Source organism: Notolepis coatsorum, assembly GCF_963971535.1.
Source record: "Notolepis coatsorum genome assembly, chromosome: 17".
NCBI classification, from domain to species: domain Eukaryota; kingdom Metazoa; phylum Chordata; class Actinopteri; order Aulopiformes; family Paralepididae; genus Notolepis; species Notolepis coatsorum.
In genome coordinates, this window is record NC_140181.1 from 33,580,405 (window position 1) to 33,604,804 (window position 24,400).

General features: G+C 43.2%; 1 protein-coding gene across 3 annotated transcripts; it reads left to right on the forward strand.

The window, feature by feature from the left end:
* Positions 1 to 1,287: 1,287 nt before the first annotated feature.
* cdk20 (cyclin dependent kinase 20) lies at positions 1,288 to 19,381 on the forward strand. Of its 3 annotated transcripts, XM_084333198.1 has the most exons (9): positions 1,288 to 1,648; positions 2,086 to 2,199; positions 3,852 to 4,040; positions 4,226 to 4,347; positions 6,704 to 6,766; positions 7,702 to 7,825; positions 8,463 to 8,618; positions 10,874 to 11,107; positions 19,293 to 19,381. In XM_084333198.1, the coding sequence occupies exons 1-8, from the start codon at positions 1,574 to 1,576 to the stop codon at positions 11,063 to 11,065; spliced, it is 1,035 nt and encodes a 344-aa protein (XP_084189324.1). In that variant the 5' UTR covers positions 1,288 to 1,573; the 3' UTR covers positions 11,066 to 11,107; positions 19,293 to 19,381. The 3 variants fall into 3 exon arrangements, with proteins under 3 accessions (XP_084189324.1, XP_084189323.1, XP_084189325.1); XM_084333197.1 differs by lacking the exon at positions 19,293 to 19,381 and having other exon boundaries at positions 10,874 to 11,162; XM_084333199.1 differs by lacking the exons at positions 1,288 to 1,648; positions 19,293 to 19,381 and having other exon boundaries at positions 2,124 to 2,195; positions 10,874 to 11,162.
* Positions 19,382 to 24,400: the final 5,019 nt, after the last annotated feature.

The following is a 24,400-nucleotide window of genomic DNA, read 5'->3' on the forward strand; positions in this document are numbered from 1 at the left end:
GCCCTCCACCTAGTGGTGATGTAGCACATTAACACAGTTTAACACTAGGTCAAAAACACTCCTAATTATGTCTTTAGATTAACAGTTTAATAATTATGTTTTTAGATTAACAGTAATCATTACGTCTTTAGATTAACCGTTTAAATGAATGAGTTAAACAGTTCTGTCAGATAGAATACCCTGAAGACTCTGGCAGGAGCACTCATTCAAGGGTACTACGACCACGCTTGCACCTCATGGTACCAAAGCACCTCAAAGGCGCTAAAAACAAGATTACAAACATCACAAAACAAACTGGTCAGACTTCTACTTGACCACTAGAACCCACCTCACCCCTGCCCACTTTGACAACCTAGGATGGCTTAGAGTAGACGACAGAGTACAGCAACTTGCAATGGGCCTGGTCTACAAGATACATTATACGACTAAGGTACCCATGTACATGTCAAAATACTTCCCAAAGGTCAGTGAATACCACGACCACAACAAATCATGTTAAACCCAGATTTGGCTCAAACAAGGGACTAAACACGTTTCGCAATTATGCCACATCAATGTGGAACGCCCTACCCAAAGCTGTAAAGGAATGTGAATCCCTACCCACATTCAAAACCGCTCTTAAAGAGCACCTACGGGAGGCTGCAATTCTAAACTGGCCACCGTAAATGTCCAAACCCCCCCACCTCCACCCCCTCCTAATAGACAGTCTCCTCCCCACCGCATGTATATATTCTCTCCCCGCCGTATGTATATTTCTCTCCCACCCACCCACCCCCTCCAAATGTACAGTCTCCTCCCCACCGTATGTATATATTCTCTCCCCACCCTATGTATATACCACCCACCCCCTCCTAATGTACAGTCCCCTCCCCATCATATGTATACTCTGTCAGGATCTATGGGTAACAGTACTGTATATTTGAATATCGTATATGTCACAAATGTAACAGTACTAAATACCTGTATGTCCCTATGCCATAAATGTCATGTATGTTGTGTATGTCATAAATGTCACTATGAATTGAAAATGGGGGACCCTGATGTAAACAAGACAAACGTCTTTCTCTGGTCTGCATTCCCTTACTGTATTGTACCCATTCTGCAATCTGTTAAATAAAGTTTTCATTCATTCATTCATAGCTTCTGCATTTGTATTGTACCCTTCATTTCCCCTATTCCTCCAGTTGAGCTGCTATGCTGCCTCCACACAATAGGTGTCGCTAGAGAGTCCGCTGTCTGGAGGTTTGTTGTGGTCACGTGACGACCAGGCTGTTGCCAATGGAAACTGACATGGCGTCTCTTACCTGGTATTATATAACGTTAGGTATACGCGTCTCTTTACCCACAGCGAGTTAACATCAACTAGTGGGTCAAACCTGAACTAGCTCAGCAACCACATCACAGAATATAACAACATGTCTGTTCGGTTCGGTATGATATAATTAGCTTAGCATGTAGCTACTATTTGTCTTAGCTAACGTTAGCAGCTGGACACGAGCTAGAATAGGAAGAAAACACACAAACATTAAGTTCGTTATTTTAGTAGCAGGACTAAACGAGACAGAATATCTCAATGGACCAATACAGTATTTTGGGTCGCATCGGGGAAGGAGCCCACGGCATCGTGTTCAAAGCCAAACACATCGAGGTAACATTGTTAATGTTTACTCTAGAGTCTAACACATACATCTGATTAGCATTATCCAATCCAATTATCACCTACCTTTACATTTTGTCATTTAGCTGACTCTTTTATCCAAAGTTTTGTACAAGTCAGTAGGAAGTAGTACTAATTTTCATTATAGTTTAATGTACATTGCATATTGTTATTGCACTTTACTGTTACACATTTGCACTCTGGTTAGATGCCAACTCCTTTCCGTTGACCGTTGTAATAATGTACGTGTGCTGTATGATAATACATTTTAATCTAATATAATCTAACGTCAATAGAATATAAACAGCCTCATGTGGATGTGAACTATGTCTCTCTCTCTCTCTCTCTCTCTCTCTCTCTCTCTCTCTCTCTCTCTCTCTCTCTCTCTCTCTCTCTCTCTCTCTCTCTCTCTCTCTCTCTCTCCTCAGACAGGGCAGACAGTAGCTCTGAAGAAAGTGGCGTTGAGAAGGTTGGAGGACGGTATTCCCAACCAGGCTCTCAGAGAGATCAAAGCTCTGCAGGAGATAGAAGACAACCAGTATGTTAGTATCTGACTCTGGACTCTAGTACTGCAGCAGTATAATACTGTTAGTATCTGACTCTGGACTCTAGTACTGCAGCAGTATAATACTGTTAGTATATGACCAGGTATATGACCAGGTCAGTGAATACCACGATCACAACACCAGAGGGAGCTCCACAAATCATGTAAAACCCAGATTCGGCTCAAACAAGGGACTAAACACGTTTCGCAATTATGCCACATCAATGTGGAACGCCCTACCTAAAGCTGTAAAGGAATGTGAATCACTACCCACTTTCAAAAACACTCTCAAAAAACACCTACGTGAGACTGTAATTCGAAACTGGCCCCTACAAATGTCCTAACCTAGTTGTACAGTAAATGACCAAGTAAGGCTTTGTCAGTATTCCAATGTACAGTGTAAAATGTGTGTGTGTCCCCTACCCAACCCCCCCCCCCCCCCCCACCTCCAATGTACAGCCCTCACCCACCCACCCAACCCCACCCCACCCACCCAACCTCCTCCAATGTACAGTTTCTACGCCAAATGTATATACACTCTTTTTCTGGACACTTTTGTATCACAAACAGTACTGTATTTGCAAATCTGATATGTCATAAATGTATAGATGTAGCAGTACTGTCTATCTGTATGTCATGTATGTCATATATGTTATGATGAATTGAAAATGGGGGACCCTGATGTAAACAAGACGAAAGTCTTTCTCTGGTCTGCATCCCCTTAACAATTGTATGTATTGAGCTGTACTGTACTGTACCCATTCTGCAATCTGTTAATAAACTTTTCAATCAATCAATCAATCAAACCTCCATTGTACAGCCCCACCCAACCACACCCCACCTACCCAACCTCCTCCAATGTACAGTTTCTACGTCAAATGTATATACACTCTTTTTCTGGACACTTTTTGTATCACAAACAGTACTGTATTTGCAAATCTGGTATGTCATAAATGTATAGATGTAGCAGTACTGTCTATCTGTATGTCGACTCGTGTGTGTCATATATGTTATGATTAATTGAAAATGGGCGACCCTGATGTAAACAAGACGAAAGTCTTTCTCTGGTCTGCATCCCCTTAACAATTGTATGTATTGAGCTGTACTGTACCCATTCTGCAATCTGTTAATACACTTTTCAATCAATCAATCAATCAATCAATCAATCAATCAATCAATCAATCAATCAATCACTCTAGACTCTAGTACTGCAGCAGTATAATACTGTTAGTATCTGACTCTGGACTCTAGTACTGCAGCAGACAGCAGTATAATACTGTTAGTATATGACTCTAAACTCTATACTGCGAGGGTATACTGCTGTTAGTATCTGACTCTGGACTCTAGTACTGCAGCAGTATACTGCTGTTAGTATCTGACTCTGGACTCTAGTACTGCAGCAGTATAATACTGTTAGTATCTGACTCTGCACTCTAGTAATAATACTGCATCTCTGTCTGTCTCCTCTCTTCTCTCTATTTTCTACTCTATTCTCTCCTCTCCTTTATTCTCTCCTCTGTCCTTTCCTCTATTATCTCCTCTCCTCTATTCTCTCCTCCCCACTATTTTATTCTCACCTCCCCTATCCTCTATTCTATCATCTCTCCTCTCTATTCTCTCCTCTCATCTCATCTCTCCTCTTTTCTCTAGGTGGTGAAGTTAAAGGATGTTTTTATTCATGGTACAGGGTTTGTCCTAGTGTTTGACTACATGCTCTCTGACCTGTCAGAGGTCATCAGGAACTCCCAGCGACCTCTGACCCCTTCCCAGGTCAAAGGTTACATGATGATGCTGTTGAAGGGCGTGGCCTTCCTCCACCACAACAGCATCATGCACCGGGTGGGTAGAGAGAGTGGTGTGTGGGTGTGGGTCTGTGTTTAGTGATTAATAATGACATGTCTGGATCAGTACTAAGGTGTAGTTAAAGCCACTGTGTGTAATCTTGTTGTCATCAATATAACATGATGATTTGTCATATGTCATACATTGCGTGCATGTGTGTGTGTGTGTGTGTGTGTGTGTAGGACCTGAAGCCAGCCAACCTATTGATCAGCTCCAGTGGTCACTTGAAGATAGCAGACTTTGGTCTGGCCAGGCTGTTCTCTACGCAGGGAGAGAGACTCTACAGCCACCAAGTGGCCACCAGGTAGAGGTGACCTCTCACTATAGACCTTTCACTATAGACCTCTCACTATAGACCTTTCACTATAGACCTCTCACTATAGACCTCTCACTATAGACCTCTCACTATAGACCTCTCACTATAGACCTCTCACTATAGACCTCTCACTATAGACCTCTCACTATAGACCTCTCACTATAGACCTCTCACTATAGACCTCTCACCATAGACCTCTCACTATAGACCTCTCACTATAGACCTCTCACTATAGACCTCTCACTATAGACCTCTCACTATAGACCTCTCACTATAGACCTCTCACTATAGACCTCTCACTATAGACCTCTCACCGTAGACCTCCCACTGTAGACCTCTCCCTATAGACCTCTCCCTATAGACCTCTCACTATAGACCTCTCCCTATAGACCTCCCACTGTAGACCTTTCTCTATAGACCTTTCACTATAGACCTCTCACTATAGACCTCTCACTATAGACCTCTCACAGGTGGCATCTTTTCGGACAGCTCCCGGGTCTCCAGTCTTTGCTGCAGTTCTAGGAAAATGAATAGACTATTACTAGGTCGCTCCTAGCTTCATCTGTGGTTAATGCTGCTGTCCCGTGAACAAAGCCTTCTAATATACATTTCTCTCTGATAAGGCTGGGGGTTTTGAATCTTTAAAAAAAGGGAAAACCTTTAGCCAAAATTAGCTTATCTTTTGATGAAACACAATTTCCCCATTAACCCCACGTGCAGCATCAAGGACACAAGTACTGGTGAACAGGGAAGGGAAAGAACATTAATTTCTGCCATAGGCATGAGATGTCTATTGACTTACAGGATTACAAGATTCCCTCCAGATGGAGTTTAAACCCTCACAAATGTTCTATATTGAACAACAATTTGTATAATTATGTTTATTATAAATATTTTTTTTATAAACTGCTGAAAATGCTGAATCTCTACACCTTTACCCTCATTTATCAATTATCAATCACTATACAAAGTACAAGGAAGAGAAAACTAAAACAATTGTAATAAAAATAAATAAAACTGTACTATAAGAATAGAAAAATAGATGACTTTTAAAATGTTACACACTCGGACAGAATCTAAAAACAATTACACATCGTGGTGACCTGCTTGCAGTGTTGGGCAGTAATGCATTACTGTTAGGGATGTCCGATATTATCTGCCGATATTGGCATTAAAATGTGATATCGGAAAATATCGGTATCGGTTTTTTACATTTCTATAACCTTTATTTACCCAGGCAAGCAAGTAAGAACAAATTCTGATTTTATTTATTGTCAAAAGTATGCACAATGTTGTGTTAATTCCACAACAAGAGATATGTAATGTTAATTACCTGAAATTATTCTGTTTTTTGGGGGGGGGGAACCCTGCATATATCGGTATCGGTTGATATCGGTATCGGAAATTAAGAGTTGGACAATATCGGTATATCGGTATCGGTAAAAAAGCCAATATCGAGCATTGTAACGAGTAAAGTAAGTAAGTAAGTAAGTAAGTAACAATTTCCAAAATTATAATTAGATTACAGTTACTAATCTATGCTGTGTTTCTGCGTTACATGGCTGCCAGAATGCAATGTGTTTTTTTTTGTCCTCATATAGCGCTAGATTACGTTTGTAGATGGCATGTGTGCGCGAGCTGGCAGGTCAGAGTGAGGTCACGTCGGCTACTAGTAAAAAAGCAGCGTGGAGGGTGAGGGAGAGAAGTAACGGTACGCCTTCAATAGCTTTCTGTTGTGAACTATTGGGGGAGCAAAAAGTTAGCAATCGCGAAAAATAGGACATCTGATTTGATGAAGCATCTGACAAGGCAGCATGACAATGTGAAACTTGACGGATAAAAAACAGACGCTGACAGGGAAGCCTCTACCAGTGCCAGTGATGGATGTACTCCAGCGAAACAACAGAAACTGGATCTAAGATCAGGGCAAACACCCGTGAGTCGAGAAGGTCGAAGAAGCTCATCGCTGGGTATATCGTCAAGGAGATGTTTCCTATTTTCATGGTTGACTCGTGCTTGGTCACCAGTGCTCTAAATCGATCCATGGACACTAGTGCAGCTAATTTCAATGTCCCCTACAGGGCGTTCCACGATGCAAGAGCACAGAAGTCAAAGGCAGATCTAACAAGTTCAGTATGAACTCTCAAGTGTGAGCCAACAGTCTGTTACTGTCCGTCATTCATTCTCCATTTGAATGAATTAATTCCAGTGTCTGTCAATGAGTCAAGATGAGCAAGTTTACTTAGAATAGAGAACCATGTGACACACACACGCACGCACGCACGCACGCACACACACAGTCATACAATAATTTGCCTCTGTGTGTGTTTGTGCTTGTTTACAGGTGGTACAGAGCTCCTGAGCTGCTGTATGGAGCGAGGAAATATGACGAGGGTGTAGATCTGTGGTGAGAACTAACTTTTAATTTATATTAAATACTAATACTAAATAAATACTATCACCAATATAGTAATTAAATACTAATACTAAATAAATACTATCACTAATACTAGTCATATTAAATACTATTACTAATAATAGTCATATTAAATACTAATACTAAATAAATAATATAATATACTAGTCATATTAAATAGGATACAAACCTGGTTTAGGGTAAGGGGTGTGGGTGCAGGAGGAAAAGGTTAAAATGTGAGATCCCAATGCTGATGCTACCAGGGATGCGTTCTTCATGGGACGGGATTGCACTCCGTGCACCCAAAGATTTGAGCAGAAGCGCGTGCACGCACATGCACGGCACGCGCGTGCACACAGGAATGCGCTGCACTCGCCAACTCGCTATAAGTACCCACCTGGGCTACTTTGCATATCAATAGCGCCGGCCATTCGTAGAGGCAATTAGGCACTGTCTTTAGTCTGTGCTTAAGCGAGGGAACATTTATGCGCGGGAGCGCGCGTGTGCATGTGGCGTCATTAGCGTGCATGCAATCAGAGTTGATATGAGGAACGCACCGCTGGATGCTACATACCCTAACCCTACCCACATGGCCTCCAATGGCCACAACCCAACATGGAGATAGATAGGAAGGCTCAACAGTTAGTTCCAGCGTCCCAGAACCACCCCCTCCATGCTAGCTCTCATTTTCCATATATCCACACACCAAACTTCCTTATATTATCCTATGTCAAAAATAACAATTCCTGTATTATAGAGAGAGAGAGAGAGAGAGAGAGTGAGAGAGAGAGAGAGTGGAGCTGTAGTTTGACTCCGTGATCAGCAGGGGGAGCTGACAGCAGAATCACAGCTGTGTAACTGGCTTTGTGTTGTAGATATCCAGTGCCTGACATTATGTGTGTGTGTGTGTGTGTGTGTGTGTGCAGGGCGGTGGGCTGTATATTTGGTGAGCTGCTAAACTCCTCCCCTCTGTTCCCCGGGGAGAATGACATTGAACAGCTGTGCTGCGTCCTCAGAGTGCTGGGAACCCCCAACCAGGACGTGTGGCCGGTGAGACACTGTTGCCTGTCTGCGCTTGACGAAGACGAAACTATCTTTGCAACGCAATGAAGCATTCAGTAGCGAGTAGGGGTGTAACGGTACACAAGAACCACGGTTCCGTACGTACCTCGGGTTTGAAGTCACGGTTCGGTACGGGTTTTCGTTACAGTGGGGGACAGTTTGGCTTTCCGTGTTCCACTCAGGGGTGATGTAGTGTGCAGTAACGAATTGTACTTGTAGGGCTGTCAACGAATATTCTATATTGAAATTAATCATCGAAATTATATTAGATTGTGAAGAAAAAAAAACAGCCCCCGGTGGGCGGTCGCTAGTGGTTAACATACCGCTGTATTCGTTCGGTACACTACACAGCCGTTCGGTACGGTACGGTACACACTGAAGCGGTTCGGTTCGGTACGGATACGTGTACCTTTACACGTATTGAATCAGGTTTTTATCAGCTGTGTGGTAAAATGTATAATTAGAATGTGAAATGAGCAGATTGTGGCGGCAGCCTTGAACAGATATCATGGCTCACCAGAGAACTACCGTTCTAAACTACACTCTGCATACTCTAAACTAGTTTCTCTCTCTCTCTCTCTCCCTCTCTCCCTCTCTCCCTCCCTCCCTCCCTGTGCATTTGTAGGAGATGGTTGATCTGCCAGACTATAATAAAATTACCTTTAAGGAGAATCCTGCCATCCCATTGGATCACATTGTCCCCGACTCCTCCCCTCAGGCCCTAGACCTGCTCTACAACTTCCTGGTTTACCCCTCCAAACAACGCTGCTCAGCTAGCAAGGTAACACACACACAGAATGAATGAATGAATGAATGAATGAAAACTTTATTTAACAGATTGCAGAATGGGTACAATACAGTACGGCTCAATACATACAATTGTTAAGGGGATGCAGACCTGAGAAAGACGTTTGTCTTGTTTCCATCAGGGTCCCCCATTTTCAATTCATATAGACATATATGACATACATGACATACAGATAGTCAGTACTGCTACATCTATACATTTATGACATACCAGATTTGCAAATACAGTACTGTTTGTGATACAGAAGGAGTCAAGAAAAGGGAGTATATACATTTGACGTAGAAACTGTACATTGGAGGAGGTTGGGTGGGGGGGGTTGGGTACATTGGGATATTGACAACCATACTGGGTAATTTACATTGGAGGTGGTTGGGGGGGGGGGGGGGCGGGGGGCACACTGTATAAACAAGTAACACTGTACATTGAGGGGGGGGGGGGAGACACTGTACAAACAAACACAATTGTACATTGAACTATTGACAAAACCATACTAGGTAAATGACTGTACATTGGAGGGGGTTGGGTTAGGATATTTACAGGGGCCAGTGTTGAATTGCAGTCTCCCGTAGGTGTCCCTTGAGAGAGGTTTTGAAAGTGGGTAGTGATCCACATTCCTTTACAGCTTTGGGTAGGGCGTTCCACATTGATGTGGCATAATTGCGAAACGTGTTTAGTCCCTTATTTGAGCCGAATCTGGGTTTAACATGATTTGTGGAGCTCCCTCTGGTGTTGTGATCGTGGTATTCACTGACCTTTGGGAAGTATTTTGACATGTACATGGGTACCTTGGTCGTGTAGTGTATCTTGTAGACCAGGCCCATTGCAAGTTGTTGTACTCTGTCGTCTACTCTAAGCCATCCTAGGTTGTCAAAGTGGGCAGGGGTGAGGTGGGTTCTAGGAGTAAGGTCAAGCAGTAGTCTGACCAGTTTGTTTTGAGATGTTTGTAATTTTGTTTTTAGCGCCTTTGAGGTGCTTTGGTACCATGAGGTGCAAGCATAGTCGTAGTAACCCTGAATGAGTGCTCCTGCCAGAGTCTTCAGGGTGTTCTTGTTTACCAGAGAGGAGATCCGGTACAAGAATCGAGTTTGTTGGTTGACTTTTTTTATTACATTGGATGCCATTTTGTCACAGGAGAGATTAGCCTCTAGGATGGAACCCAGGTAGGTAATTTCATCTTTCCTTGTGACAATATTGTCACCCACTGTAACTGAGAAGCCGTCGGTCTTGCTGAGTTTGTTATTTGAACCGAAGAGAATGGACTCTGTTTTGCCCATGTGTAATGATAGTTTGTTATCAGCGAGCCATATGCAGATTCTGCCTAGTTCCGAGCTGAGGGTTTTTTCAACCTGTAACTTGTTCTTGTCAGAGACCAGCAGGGCTGAGTCGTCCGCAAACAGGAACACAGAGACAGTATCAAAGTCAAAGTCAAAGATTTGTATTGCCATGTATGGACGAATCCACATTGGAATACAGGTACATGAGCAAACACTGTGTAAACAGTAAACAGTACAGGAAAAATATGTAAAAACACAGACAGTATATAAAAGGACAAATGCTCAAATTGATATCGAACATCCCATAAAAGTGCATATCATAGTTAAAACAGCACTTCCACAAACCTGACTAATAACACTAGTAAAAACACAGAGGAAAAATAGGATAAAATACAAAACTAGCCTTTGGAGTCATTCAGGCTCCGCACAGCACTGGGGAAAAAGCTCTTTGTAAACCGAGAGGTAGAGCATGTGATAGAGCGGTAACGTCTGCCCGAGGGGATGGGGACAAAGAGGCCTGCGGCTGGTTGACCAGAGGGGTCGTTGATAATGCCAGAGGCAGGGGAAAGCAGCCTGGCACCATAGATCTCTTCTAGAGCTGGCAGGCTAGACCCGATTGTCTTGCGTGCAATATACCTATATACACACAGAATCATATACTCACCCCTCTCCTGTGCACTCTTTCTCTCTCCCTCCATCTCTTTCTCTCTCTCTCCCTCTTTATATATATATCTATATCTCCCTCTATGTCTATCCCCCCCACTCTCTCTGTCTGTCCCCCCTCTCTCTCTGTCTGTCTCTCTCTCTGTCTCCCTCTCTCTGTGTCTCTGTCTCTCTATCTCTCTCTGTCTCCCCCCTCTCTCTCTGCCTGCCTCTTTCCCCCTGTCTATCTCTCTCTGTGTTTCTCTGTCTCTTTCTGTCTCTCTCTCTCTCTCTCTCTCTCTCTCTCTCTAGGCTCTCCTTCATCCATACTTCTTCTCTTCTCCTCTCCCGGCCCATCACTCAGAGCTGCCCATTCCTGAGAGAGGGGGTCGCCCCCCCCACCAGCGTCTGCAGAGCCCCCCCACAAAGTACACAGTAGACCTGCCCCTGCAACACAGCCTGGTCGACCCCGCACTGCTACACACCTACGCCTCCTGTCTGTAACCATGACAACTGACTGGTTTACTGACTGACTGAATTATAAAGGTGTGTAACATTCCATAAAACTGCTCTGTTTCTTTCCTGTCAGAAGAAAACTCCTTCATAATCCATTAAAGTCTGTAAAGCAATAATAAATATGGGTTCTGAGTTTGAGTCTATTGAACTATATGTGAAAACATTGAGTCTACTGAACTATAGGTGTGAAAACACTGAGTCTACTGAACTATAGCTGTGAAAACACTGAGTACTGAACTATAGGTGTGAAAATACTGAGTACTGAACTATAGGTGTGAAAACACAGTTTACTGAACTATAGGTGTGAAAACATTGAGTACTGAACTATAGCTGTGAAAACACTGAGTACTGAACTATAGCTGTGAAAATACTGAGTACTGAACTATAGCTGTGAAAACACTGAGTACTGAACTATAGGTGTGAAAACACAGTTTACTGAACTATAGGTGTGAAAACACTGAGTACTGAACTATAGCTGTGAAAATACTGAGTACTGAACTATAGGTGTGAAAACACAGTTTACTGAACTATAGGTGTGAAAACACTGAGTACTGAACTATAGCTGTGAAAATACTGAGTACTGAACTATAGCTGTGAAAACACTGAGTACTGAACTATAGCTGTGAAAACACTGAGTACTGAACTATAGGTGTGAAAACACTGAGTACTGAACTATAGCTGTGAAAACACTGAGTACTGAACTATAGCTGTGAAAACACTGAGTACTGAACTATAGCTGTGAAAACACTGAGTACTGAACTATAGCTGTGAAAACACTGAGTACTGAACTATAGCTGTGAAAACACTGAGTACTTTACTCCGTCTATTACTCTTTATTACAGGTTCAAAACTGTCAGGTATTAAACCAATCAGGTCGAGGCATCGTTCGGATTTAGAAAAAAAAGGCACAAGTAGGGCGGCTGATTGGCGCAGTGGGCAAGGCGCTCGCCTCTAACGCAGGAGACGTTGGGTTTGAGCCCAGCTCTCGGCGTTGCTACCGGCTGGCCGGTCGTTCATACTAACACAATTGGCAAGTGTTAGAGGGTGGGAAAGCCGGTGGGTGGGGATTTGACGTTGTGGACAGCGACTCCTACAGGTCGGTTTGGTTATGCCGGTGCGACGGAAGCAGGAAGTGACGGGGGCAGCGTGAGCCTCCCACACGCTACTCCTCGCCACTGAGAGTTCGAGCTGCTGCGGCGAAAAGATGTGACAGGCTGCCTCCTCGTGTACCGGAGGGGACACGTGATGCAAGGCTTCTGTCCTCACTACAACCGACATGTGGGAGGCATAGTCTAGCAACGTTCAAGACAGGGGAGGGAAGAATTGGATACACGAAATTGGGATGGGAGAAAAATAGAAAATGGGGAGAAAAAGTGGATAAAAAAAGATTTAAAGGCACAAGTCACTGCTTTTCAGCGGTACCAAACAATCGCTGATTGGAGCCACAGTGACTGAATACTAGAAATTTGCATGACAGCAACGCCTCTTCCCAGCGTCGACGCCGATTTAGCGCTAGGAAGGTTACTGTGGGTATCAAACAAGAAAGACTGTCAGGCTTTAAAACTGTGCAGGACCCAGGCCTCGAACTGTGCCATGAGAGAGGGAACTGCGCCCTGAGAGGGAGGTTTGTCCTGAGTGGGAGGTTCGAAGGGTCAAAGTGAGTAACAAACAGGAGGGAAGACTGTCAAGTTTTAAACCGTGGATATATCAAACAGAGAAGGTAAAGACGACTTAAACAGTAAACGGTTAAACAGTAATCCAGAACTATTTTATTGCACTGTAAAGAACTGATTTTATATGTCTGCACTTTATGTGCACTATTTTACTCTGTCTATTCTATCTTACTATTTTTTATTATTGTCTATTTAAAACTGAATCAAACTATAAACAAGGTGGCCTGTTGGGATGTTAGATCCTAATGTGAAAAACTGTGGTTTTATATGTCTGCACTTTATATGCATGTCTTTTTTCAGTTGTGAAGCACTTTGAGCTGCAGTTTCTGTATGAAAGGTGCTATACAAATAAAGTTTATTATTATTATTACTGAACTATAGCTGTGAAAACACTGAGTACTGAACTATAGGTGTGAAAACATAGAATCTACTGGACTATAGGTGTGAAAACATTGAATCTACTGGACTATAGGTGTGAAAACATTGAATCTACTGGACTATAGGTGTGAAAACATTGAATCTACTGAACTATAGGTGTGAAAACATTTAATCTACTGAACTATAGGTGTGAAAACACTCAAGCCACAGAACTATAGGTATATAGTTATACTATTTTAATTAATGTGTGTGTGTGCCAATTCATTAACGGTAAGGTTAAAAAAGGTACATGAATCTTCTATCATCAGCAATTACACATCTAACATGGAATTGTAGTAAGTTAAGTGCTGCGTTGATAGAAGCCAGATCAAGAAACTGCCTCTGTTTCCATATTATGCAAAACCTTTATGATTCGGCTGCACCACAATTGTACTTCCTGAGAATTTTATCTGATTGATATCGGATTCATTTTCAGACATTCAACCTGCCAACTTGGCTGTCCAGTAAAACCACAGTCTGACACTGTTGACCACTAGGAGCTGCCCAGTACAACCACAGTCCGACACTGTTGACCACTAGGAGCTGCCCTGTACAACCACAGTCTGACACTGTTGACCGCTAGGAGCTGCCCAGTACAACCACAGTCTGACACTGTTGACCGCTAGGAGCTGCCCTGTACAACCACAGTCTGACACTGTTGACCACTAGGAGCTGCCCTGTACAACCACAGTCTGACACTGTTGACCGCTAGGAGCTGCCCTGTACAACCACAGCCTGACACTGTTGACCGCTAGGAGCTGCCCTGTACAACCACAGCCTGACACTGTTGACCGCTAGGAGCTGCCCAGTACAACCACAGTCTGACACTGTTGACCGCTAGGAGCTGCCCTGTACAACCACAGTCTGACACTGTTGACCGCTAGGAGCTGCCCAGTACAACCACAGTCCGACACTGTTGACCACTAGGAGCTGCCCAGTACAACCACAGTCTGATACTGTTGACCGCTAGGAGCTGCCCAGTACAACCACAGTATGACACTGTTGACCGCTAGGAGCTGCCCAGGCTTCATCCACAGTATGACTGTGATCATGTTTTACAGTTGCTATTTCACTGCTTCACAATAATTGTTTAACATAAAAAATTCAAAATAGAATCTAAAAAAGATTAATCTTCATCACCACCACGTTAGCTGTTAGCTCCACCCCACCAGGGAGATTCTAGACAGCAGGCAGAGAAGGATGGTAATCTCCAGAATACTTTGATTAACAAATGAACCTTCACACCCCAAACTCTACTTGACTCTAATCTATTCTGTTAGCGTATGACTGGCTGAGCTTCTAGCAAGCTGTGGTTCTCTGTAGATTTGCATTCCTGTCGCCTTCAATTCAACTGCTGAGTGCATTATCTCCATACAGCCTACCTGGTACCATGCTGTAGGTCCTACCTGGTACCATGCTGTAGGTCCTACCTGGTACCATGCTGTAGGTCCTACCTGGTACCATGCTGTAGGTCCTACCTGGTACCATGCTGTAGGTCCTACCTGGTACCATGCTGTAGGTCCTACCTGGTACCATGCTGTAGGTCCTACCTGGTACCATGCTGTATGTCCTACCTGGTACCATGCTGTAGGTCCTACCTGGTACCATGCTGTATGTCCTACCTGGTACCATGCTGTATGTCCTACCTGGTACCATGCTGTATGTCCTACCTGGTACCATGCTGTATGTCCTACCTGGTACCATGCTGTATGTCCTACCTGGTACCATGCTGTATGTCCTACCTGGTACCATGCTGTAGGTCCTACCTGGTACCATGCTGTAGGTCCTACCTGGTACCATGCATAATATAATGTGTTACACAACACTTCAGTAAGAAAATGTGTTACATGACACTTTAGTAAGAGAATGTGTTACATGACACTTTAGTAAGAGAATGTGTTACATGACACTTTAGTAAGAGAATGTGTTACATGACACTTTAGTAAGAGAATGTGTTACAAGAGAATGTGTTACATGACACTTTAGTAAGATAATGTGTTACATGTCACGTCAGTGAGAGAATGTGTTACATGACACTTTAGTAAGATAATGTGTTACATGTCACTTTAGTAAGAGAATGTGTTACATGTCACTTCAGTGAGATAATGTGTTACATGTCACTTTAGTAAGATAATGTGTTACATGTCACTTTAGTAAGATAATGTGTTACATGTCACTTTAGTGAGATAATGTGTTACATGTCACTTCAGTGAGAGAATGTGTTACATGTCACTTTAGTAAGATAATGTGTTACATGTCACTTTAGTGAGATAATGTGTTACATGTCACTTTAGTGAGATAATGTGTTACATGTCACTTTAGTAAGATAATGTGTTACATGTCACTTTAGTGAGATAATGTGTTACATGTCACTTTAGTAAGATAATGTGTTACATGACTTTTGCCATTAAAGCCCAGTTTAACCCCTGCATGTGCAAGTGCATGTCCAGGCAGATGAAACATGAATGAACCGTTATAGAATAGAACACACCCAGCCCAGACCCCGCCCACTACACCCAGACCCACTACACCCAGACCCACCCACACTTCCTCTCCTCCTTTTCTCTTAACTAGTGTAACTCGGATGACCTTTCTATTGTCTCTTTCTCTTGCTGAAGTCACCCGTTTCTCCTCATCTTCCTCAGACTGTGAGTTATAGTGTATTTTATCATCATTATAATATGTCTAATAATAATATAATAATAATAATATGACACTTCTTGAAAACACGAGGCTTACAAGATGTTTCACAAAGAAATAACAGTTTTCTAATATTTTAATCTTTCAGAAGCTTCTATGAGAATCTTGTATAAGAATATTTTATGAGAATATGTGATAATACTTTTTTCAAACTACAGCTATAATATATTATGTATTATTATGGTGTATATGACATAATCAAACTACAGCTATAATAGATTATGTATTATTATGGTGTATATGACATAATCAAACTGTACAGCTATAATATATTATGTGTTATTAATATGCCATTATAATCAAACTGCACAGCTATAATAGATTATGTGTTATTAATATGCTATTATAATTAAACTGTACAGCTATAATAGATAATGTATTATTATGGTGTATATGACATTATAATCTAACTGTACAGATATAATAGATGATGTATTATTATGGTGCATATGACATTATAATCTAACTGTACAGCTATAATAGATTATGTATTATTATGGTGTATATGACATTATAATCGAACTGTACAGATATAATAGATGATGTATTATTATGGTGCATATTACATTATAATCTAACTGTACAGATATAATAGATGATGTATTATTATGGTGCATATTACATTATAATCTAACTGTACAGATATAATAGATGATGTATTATTATGGTGCATATTACATTATAATCTAACTATAGATATAATAGATTATAATCTAACTGTACAGCTATTATATATTATGTATTATTATGGTGTATATAATTTTTATAGTCTTTCCAAACAAATCTACTATGATCACTCATATCTACATTTTCTAGCCAGTGGAATGAGAAATCTTCTTTTTGTAATGAATTTAAAAAGCCAGATTGGTGTGTTTAATAAGGAAAAAAAGTTCCTATCTTCTCTTCTCTTCTCATCTCTCTGATCTCCTCATATCTCCTCTCCTCCCATCCCCTCTCATCTCTTCTCATCTCATCATCTCTCTCTTCTCCTCCCCACATACCTCTCCTCATCGCTCCCCTCATCTCCTCTCCTCTCTTCTTCATCTCCTCTGCTCTCTTCTCTCTTTTCCTCTCCTCTTCTCTTCTCCCCTCCTCTCTTTTTCTTCTCCTCATCTCCTTTCCTTTATTTTCCTCTCCTCTCCTCTATCTCCTCTCATCCCCTGCCCTCCCCTCCGGTGAGGAAGGGACATCAAGATGTCAGGGTGTTCAGAAGCATCTGATTGGATCTCACCTGGTCTGAAGACCTCTGAACCAGAACAGCTTGGACTGGACCCGGAGGTCAGAGGTCATCCCTTCTATCTATCAGACCAGAACCTCTCTGACCCAACCAAGAGGTCACCTCTTCTATCTATCAGACCAGAACCTCTCTGACCCAACCAAGAGGTCACCTCTTCTATCTATCAGACCAGAACCTCTCTGACCCAACCAAGAGGTCACCTCTTCTATCTATCAGACCAGAACCTCTCTGACCCAACCAAGAGGTCACCTCTTCTATCTATCAGACCAGAACCTCTCTGACCCAACCAAGAGGTCACCTCTTCTATCTATCAGACCAGAACCTCTCTGACCCAACCAAGAGGTCACCTCTTCTATCTATCAGATCAGAGGTCTTCGCTGGTGGTTTCAGCCTGTAGTGAAAAGTCATTTGACTAAATGCAATAAAGCATTTTTCTGTGCTTGTTGAATGCAGGAAACAAATCAGTCATCCAAGCATAAACAAACAATAAGAAATAGAAAAGGAGACATGTTTTAATTCTCTATTTTAAACAGTGAACATAAGATAAGATAGATAAAAATAAGATAAGATATTCCTTTATTGATCCCCTTGGGGAAATTCAGGCATCATAGCAGCACCGGGGAGAGGGAGGGGAGGTACAGGTAGTAAAAACAAGCAGTGTAAACAATATAACAAGTCAATATAATTAACTAACTAACTCACTGAAATATACAGTATTCACATAAGGTGCAGTATGCATAAGGTAGTGTTATTGTCCTTTTTAGGTTCCTAGTAGTTGTAGTTGGATGTCTGGCAGCAGTCCCTGCCCACTGTTGTGGAGCCTGATGGCCGCTGGTATGAAGGACTGGCCGAGGCGGTTGGTTGAGTGTCGGGGGGGGGTATGAGTCTGTGACTGAATGTGCTTTTCTTCTTGACTAGCTCGTCATAGAGGGGGTGGGAGGGATTCTCCAGGATAGCAGCAAGCTTCCTTCTCATCCCCCTCTCTGCCACCATCTCTAGTCTGACCAGCTCGACTCCCACCACGGAGCTAGCCTTCCTCACCAGCTTGTTCAGTTTGTTGGTGTCCCTCGAGTTGATGTAGCCCCCCCAGCATGCCACAGCATAGAAGAGGACGCTGGCCACTACAGACTGTTAGAATGATTGCAGCAGTCTATTGCAAACATTGAAGGACCTGAGTCTCTTCAGGAAGAACAGCCTGCTCTGTCCCTTCCTGTAGAGGGCCTCTGTGTTGTCCGACCAGTCCAGTTTATTGTTCAGGTGTACCCCAAGGAACTGACTCCACCACCTCCACCTCCTCCCCTCGGATGGTGATGGGAATCGAGGGGGGCCTCTTCTTGCCCCTCCGAAAGTCCACCACCAGCTCCTTGGTCTTACTGGTGTTGAGTTGGAGGTGGTTGCTGTCGCTCCACCCCACAAAGCTCTCCACCAGGGCTCTATACTCCTCCTCATCGCCGTTGGTGATGTAGCTTACGATGGAGGAGTCGTCAGAGAACTTCTGCAGGTGGCACCCGCTTGAGTTGTGGCAGAAGTCTGAGGTATAGAGGGTGAAGAGGAAGGGTGACTGCACAGTTCCTTGGGGAGCGCCGGTGTTGCTCACCAGTACGTCAGACTGATCTTTTATTCGTTTATTTGAGGAAAAGTTATAAAAATGTTTACTTCAGAAGACTTTCGATTCGGGGCGGCTAGGTGGTGCAGTGGGCAAGGCGCTCACCACCAATGCAGGAGACGCTGGGTTCGAGCCCAGCTCTCCGCATTGCTATCAGCTTGGCTGGTCGTTCATACTAATACAATTGGCAGTATTAGGGGGTGGGAAGCTGATGGGTGGGGATCGGACGTTGTGGACAGCGACTCCTACAGGTCGGTTGGTGCGCCTGCGCAGCAGAATCAGGAAGCGACGGGGGCGGCGTGCCCTCCAAACGCAGACCCCCTACGCTGAGAGATCGCGCTGTGCAGGTGAAAAGATGCGACTGCTGCTTCCTCGAGTACCGGAGGGGACACGTGATGTAAGGCTTAGTCCACATTGCAGCCGGCTTGTGGGAGGCATGGCCTAACAGCGTTCGAGACAGGGGAGGGTAGAATTGGACGATACGAAATTGGGATGGGAGAAAAATAGAAAATGGGAGAAAAAGTTGATAAAAAAAAAAGAAGACTTTCGATTCACTGACTTGATTATCTTGCTCTCTTCCAGATCAGACCAGTATGTCTCGAGGTCCAGTCGCACAAACCAGACTGGGAGACCAGTAGCCACTGGTTTGTCTGTGTCACCAAGACCAGCTCAGACAAGAACCAGACCTCACTCCTCAACACATATAGCTCAGGTACTGCCTAACCTACCTGTCTGTCTGTCTGTCTGTCTGTCTGTCTGTCTGTCTGTCTGTCTGTCTGTCTGTCTGTCTGTCTGTCTGTCTGTCTGTCTAACTTATGTGTCGGTCTGTCTTTATGTCTAACTTGTGTGTCTGTCTGTCTGTCTAACTTGTGTGCATGTCTGTCTGTCTGTCTGTCTATCTGTCTATCTGTCTATCCTGTCTGTTGGTCTGTCTGTCTGTCTGTCTGTCTGCATGTCTGTTGGTCTCACACACTGTCAGTCACACTACCTCCTCACACATAGCACACACACACACACACATGTGTATGTAGGTAGGATTGAACCCTACATGTGAAGGAGGGTAGTAGTGTATAGGATGTGTATGTAGGTAGGATTGAACGCTACATCTGAAGGAGGGTAGTAGTGTATAGGATGTGTATGTGGGGAGACAGTGGCTCAGGGGGTAGAGCAGTCGCCTTGTAATCTGGAGGTTCCCGGTTTGATTCCCACTCCTCCCGGGCAGCATATCGAAGTGTCCTTGAGCAAGACACTTAACCCCTAATTGCTACTGATGAGCAGGTTGGCACCTTGCATAGTTGCCTCCTCCGTTGGTGTGTGAATGTGTGAGTGAATGGGTAAAATGTGAGGAACAAATTGTAAAGCGCTTTGGATAAAAGTGCTATATAAATGCAGCCATTTACCATTTATGTAGGTTGGATTTAACCCGCCCCCCCTCCTCTCACTTCCAGGCCTGCAAGTCAACAACCACTGGTTGGACTCTTCAGCCAGTCAATCATTCACATCCTCTTACACCCCACCTCCTTTTACCTTATATGGTAACCTGCACAGCAAGACCACTGCTCCTCCCCCTCCACACTCCTCCCCCTCGCCTCCTCTCTCCTCCAATAACCTCTTTTCCTTTGCTGGTCCTGGGGCCAGGTAAGTACACCATGAAGGACGTAGTATACACTATGTAGTTGACATTAGAGTATACAAGGTAAACCATAGTATATACTATGTAGTAGACATTAACTCAATGGAGGCCAAACCCGAGATAAGTTGGCTTAACTTGCCATGCATTGGGCGCCAGACCTGATATTTCTCGGGTTTTGGTCTTTTATTCGATATTTTTGTATTTTCATTATTCATCCAGAGACATTGGTGTTACCATAGGGAATGAGTCTGAGGTCGCCAAAGTGCAATACCGGCCGCCTCCAGCTAGAGGGCGGTATCGATCACCCTTTGTAACCTTGTATCTTGGCCTGTGGAATGGCCAAATGTCTCCGGTTTCACTTTTCCTTGTCGCCCGAGTGGAGCGGTTCTCCCGGTTCCATTGAAGCGCGTCAAATATCCCAGATCCATATGTTGTGGTGGGTTATGCCATGGACCAAATGGACATTGGATGTACCAGATGGCGATCAAACAATTGGAATATTATTTTTGGAATACTCCCGATCACAGGTAAGGACTATCTGACGTAAAATTTAGCTTGATCCTGCAATGCTTTTATACCGATCGGGCTGATAAGCTTTTTTAGTGTTCAATACGAATGCCGTTACTGACAATCAAATAATCAGAAACGCCCCCCCCCCCCCCTTCATGCATTCATGATGGGACATAATACCTATGATATAGGAAACGTATGGATGGGAAAATGTATTCTTTTTCACATATTGAATGATAGATAGGTGATGTCAAATGGGCCATAGTATTGTATAAAAGACAAAGCGGGGCTCGCAACTCATTAGTAGTTCCAAGGTGTTTATTTGACAAAAAGGCAGATGCAACGTTTCGACCCTTCCGGTCTTCTTCAAGCATGAAGACAACACAACACTGACATCTTTGTCCATAGCTATAATATAGAATAGAGTTATAGCTCTACAAACAAGGTGACGCACTCCTATCTTTTAAAGCGTGGCCTTGCTATGACGGGCTCCGTCTAATAGCTGGCGCCGAATGAGTTAAAGTATACAAGTTAAACCGTAGTATACACAATTTAGTAAACATTAGAGTATACAAGTTCAACCATAGTATACACTATTTAGTAAACATTAGAGTATACAAGTTCAACCGTAGTATATACTATTTAGGTAACATTAGAGTATTCAAGTTCAACCATAGTATACACAATTTAGTAAACATTAGAGTATACAAGTTCAACCGTAGTATATACTATTTAGGTAACATTAGAGTATTCAAGTTCAACCATATACTATTTAGTAAACATTAGAGTATACAAGTTCAACCATAGTATATACTATTTAGGTAACATTAGAGTATTCAAGTTCAACCATATACTATTTAGTAAACATTAGAGTATTCAAGTTCAACCATACACTATTTAGTAAACATTAGAGTATTCAAGTTAAAAAACATTATAAATGAATACAACTTTATTGATAAACTCAATTGATAAAACTATTATAGATCAATAATACAAATGTATTATACATAAATGAATAAAACCTTATTATACATTGATTAATAAAACGGTATCATAGATTAATAAAACAACTTTATTATACATAAATTAATGCAACTTTATTATAGATCAATAATACAACCCTATTATACTTCCATTAATACACCTTTATTGTACATCAATAATAAAACTATTATGGATAAAAAAAACTGGTGTCATCTGCAAACAAAACAATACTGCAATAACATTGACATTTCACATTATGTCATTGATGAACAAAATAACATGTTTACTTTATGAAAATAAATAGTCTAAAATGTGACGCTCCTTGACCACTCTTGTTTTCTTCTGTTAGCCCCAGGGTGGAGCACCCTTCCCTGGAATATGAGTTGCAGGCCAGCCCCAGGCTCCAAGGGGCCCTGAAGGGAGACCACCCTGCTTTGTTTGAAGAGGATGGGGTTAATTTTCTTACCCTCAGCACTGCCACCCATCCATCCTACACTCCTCCTTTGGAATACTACCCCTCCTCCTACCCCTCCTCTCTCTATCCATCCTCTTCCTCTTCCTCCTCTACTTCTCAGGACTGGAGTTGTCCCGCTGTGTATGTGTCACCAGACAGTATGAACCCCCATTACATCACCTCCTCTACACAAGGTATCTATCTCTATCTCTATCTCTATCTCTATCTCTATCTCTATCTCTATCTCTACTATCTCTACTATCTCTACTATCTCTCTCTCTCTCTATCTCTATCTCTATCTCTATCTCTACTATCTCTACTATCTCTCTATCTCTATCTCTATCTCTATCTCTATCTCTATCTCTATCTCTATCTCTATCTCTCTCTCTCTCTCTCTCTCTCAGCTAGCTCACGGATCTGTACTGTGTATAAGGATTGTTGTGTTTGGAGATCATTTACTACCTCTCATCTCCCCTCCTTTCTTCTCCTCCTGACAGAGGGTCATCATGAGTGTGTTAACTGTGGAGTGACCACCAGTCCTCTGTGGCGTCATGACAGTGTGGGTCAGTACTTGTGTAACTCCTGTGGTCTGTACCACAGAACTAACGGAAACAACCGACCTCTGCTGCGACCCAAGAAGAGAGCAGTGAGTCAGCGAGATCTGTCATCATCTATCTACTCACCCCCATGATTGACTAGTTTAACTACAGTTGTTTGGTGGTGTAGTTTAACTACATTCAAATCTCTATAGCTTCTTCAGTAGTCAACTACTTTGAGTCATGTAGTTTAGGTAGTTAATTACAAATGACATATTTCCCTGGAAATGTATTTTCCTGATTCCACCTCAACAACTGATCACTGTCCACTCTCTGTCCCTGTCCACTCTCTGTCTCTGTCCACTCTCTGTCCACTCCCTGTCCCTGTCCACTCCCTGTCCCTGTCCACTCCATGTCCCTGTCCCTGTCCACTCCATGTCCCTGTCCACTCTCTGTCTCTGTCCACTCTCTGTCCACTCCCTGTCCCTGTCCACTCCATGTCCCTGTCCCTGTCCACTCCATGTCCCTGTCCCTGTCCACTCCATGTCCCTGTCCACTCTCTGTCTCTGTCCACTCTCTGTCCACTCCCTGTCCCTGTCCACTCCATGTCCCTGTCCCTGTCCACTCCATGTCCCTGTCCCTGTCCACTCCATGTCCCTGTCCACTCTCTGTCTCTGTCCACTCTCTGTCCACTCCCTGTCCCTGTCCACTCCCTGTCCCTGTCCACTCCATGTCCCTGTCCCTGTCCACTCCATGTCCCTGTCCACTCTCTGTCTCTGTCCACTCTCTGTCCACTCCCTGTCCCTGTCCACTCCCTGTCCCTGTCCACTCCATGTCCCTGTCCACTCCATGTCCCTGTCCCTGTCCACTCCATGTCCCTGTCCACTCCATGTCCCTGTCCATGTCCACTATCTGTCTCTGTCCACTATCTGTCCCTGTCCACTCTCTGTACACATGGGTTAGCTATGCTAAGCTACCTATGAATCTGACAGATACATGCTGCTCAGTTCGTTGTCCGACACCAAGAGACTGCACTCCCAAGTGTGCTGCTCTCTCAACCCCTTAGCTCCCGCCCCTCAGCCATGAACCCACCAACCCCAGGGCACCTTCATCAAACACACAAGGAGCCCCAAGCTTAGTGGGCCATGAATGATTGACAGTAAAACCACCCACTCAGTACCCACATATCCAGATATAACCCTAAGTTAGTCCTAACTAGGGTTGCTACAATATGACAAAATTAAACAGTATACACAAGGTGCAGATGAGGGTCTGTACCCCATCGGTCATAATACACATTATAGTCTGTGCAGATTTTGGTGGTTAAGAGTCAGACACTTAGTGGTTAAGGGTCAGGCATTCCAAAATATTTCTCAAGTTCTGCAGCTGTTAGTTCTCTAGCTCTAAGATATTCTTTTATTGATCCCCTTGGGGAAATTCAGGCATAATAGTAGCATGGGGGAGGGGGGAGGGAAGGTACAGGTAGTAGAAGACATACAGGTCACAGAATTATAGTACAGTGGAGAAGTAAAAATAAAAATAGAATAAAAGGCAGTGTAAACAACATACAATA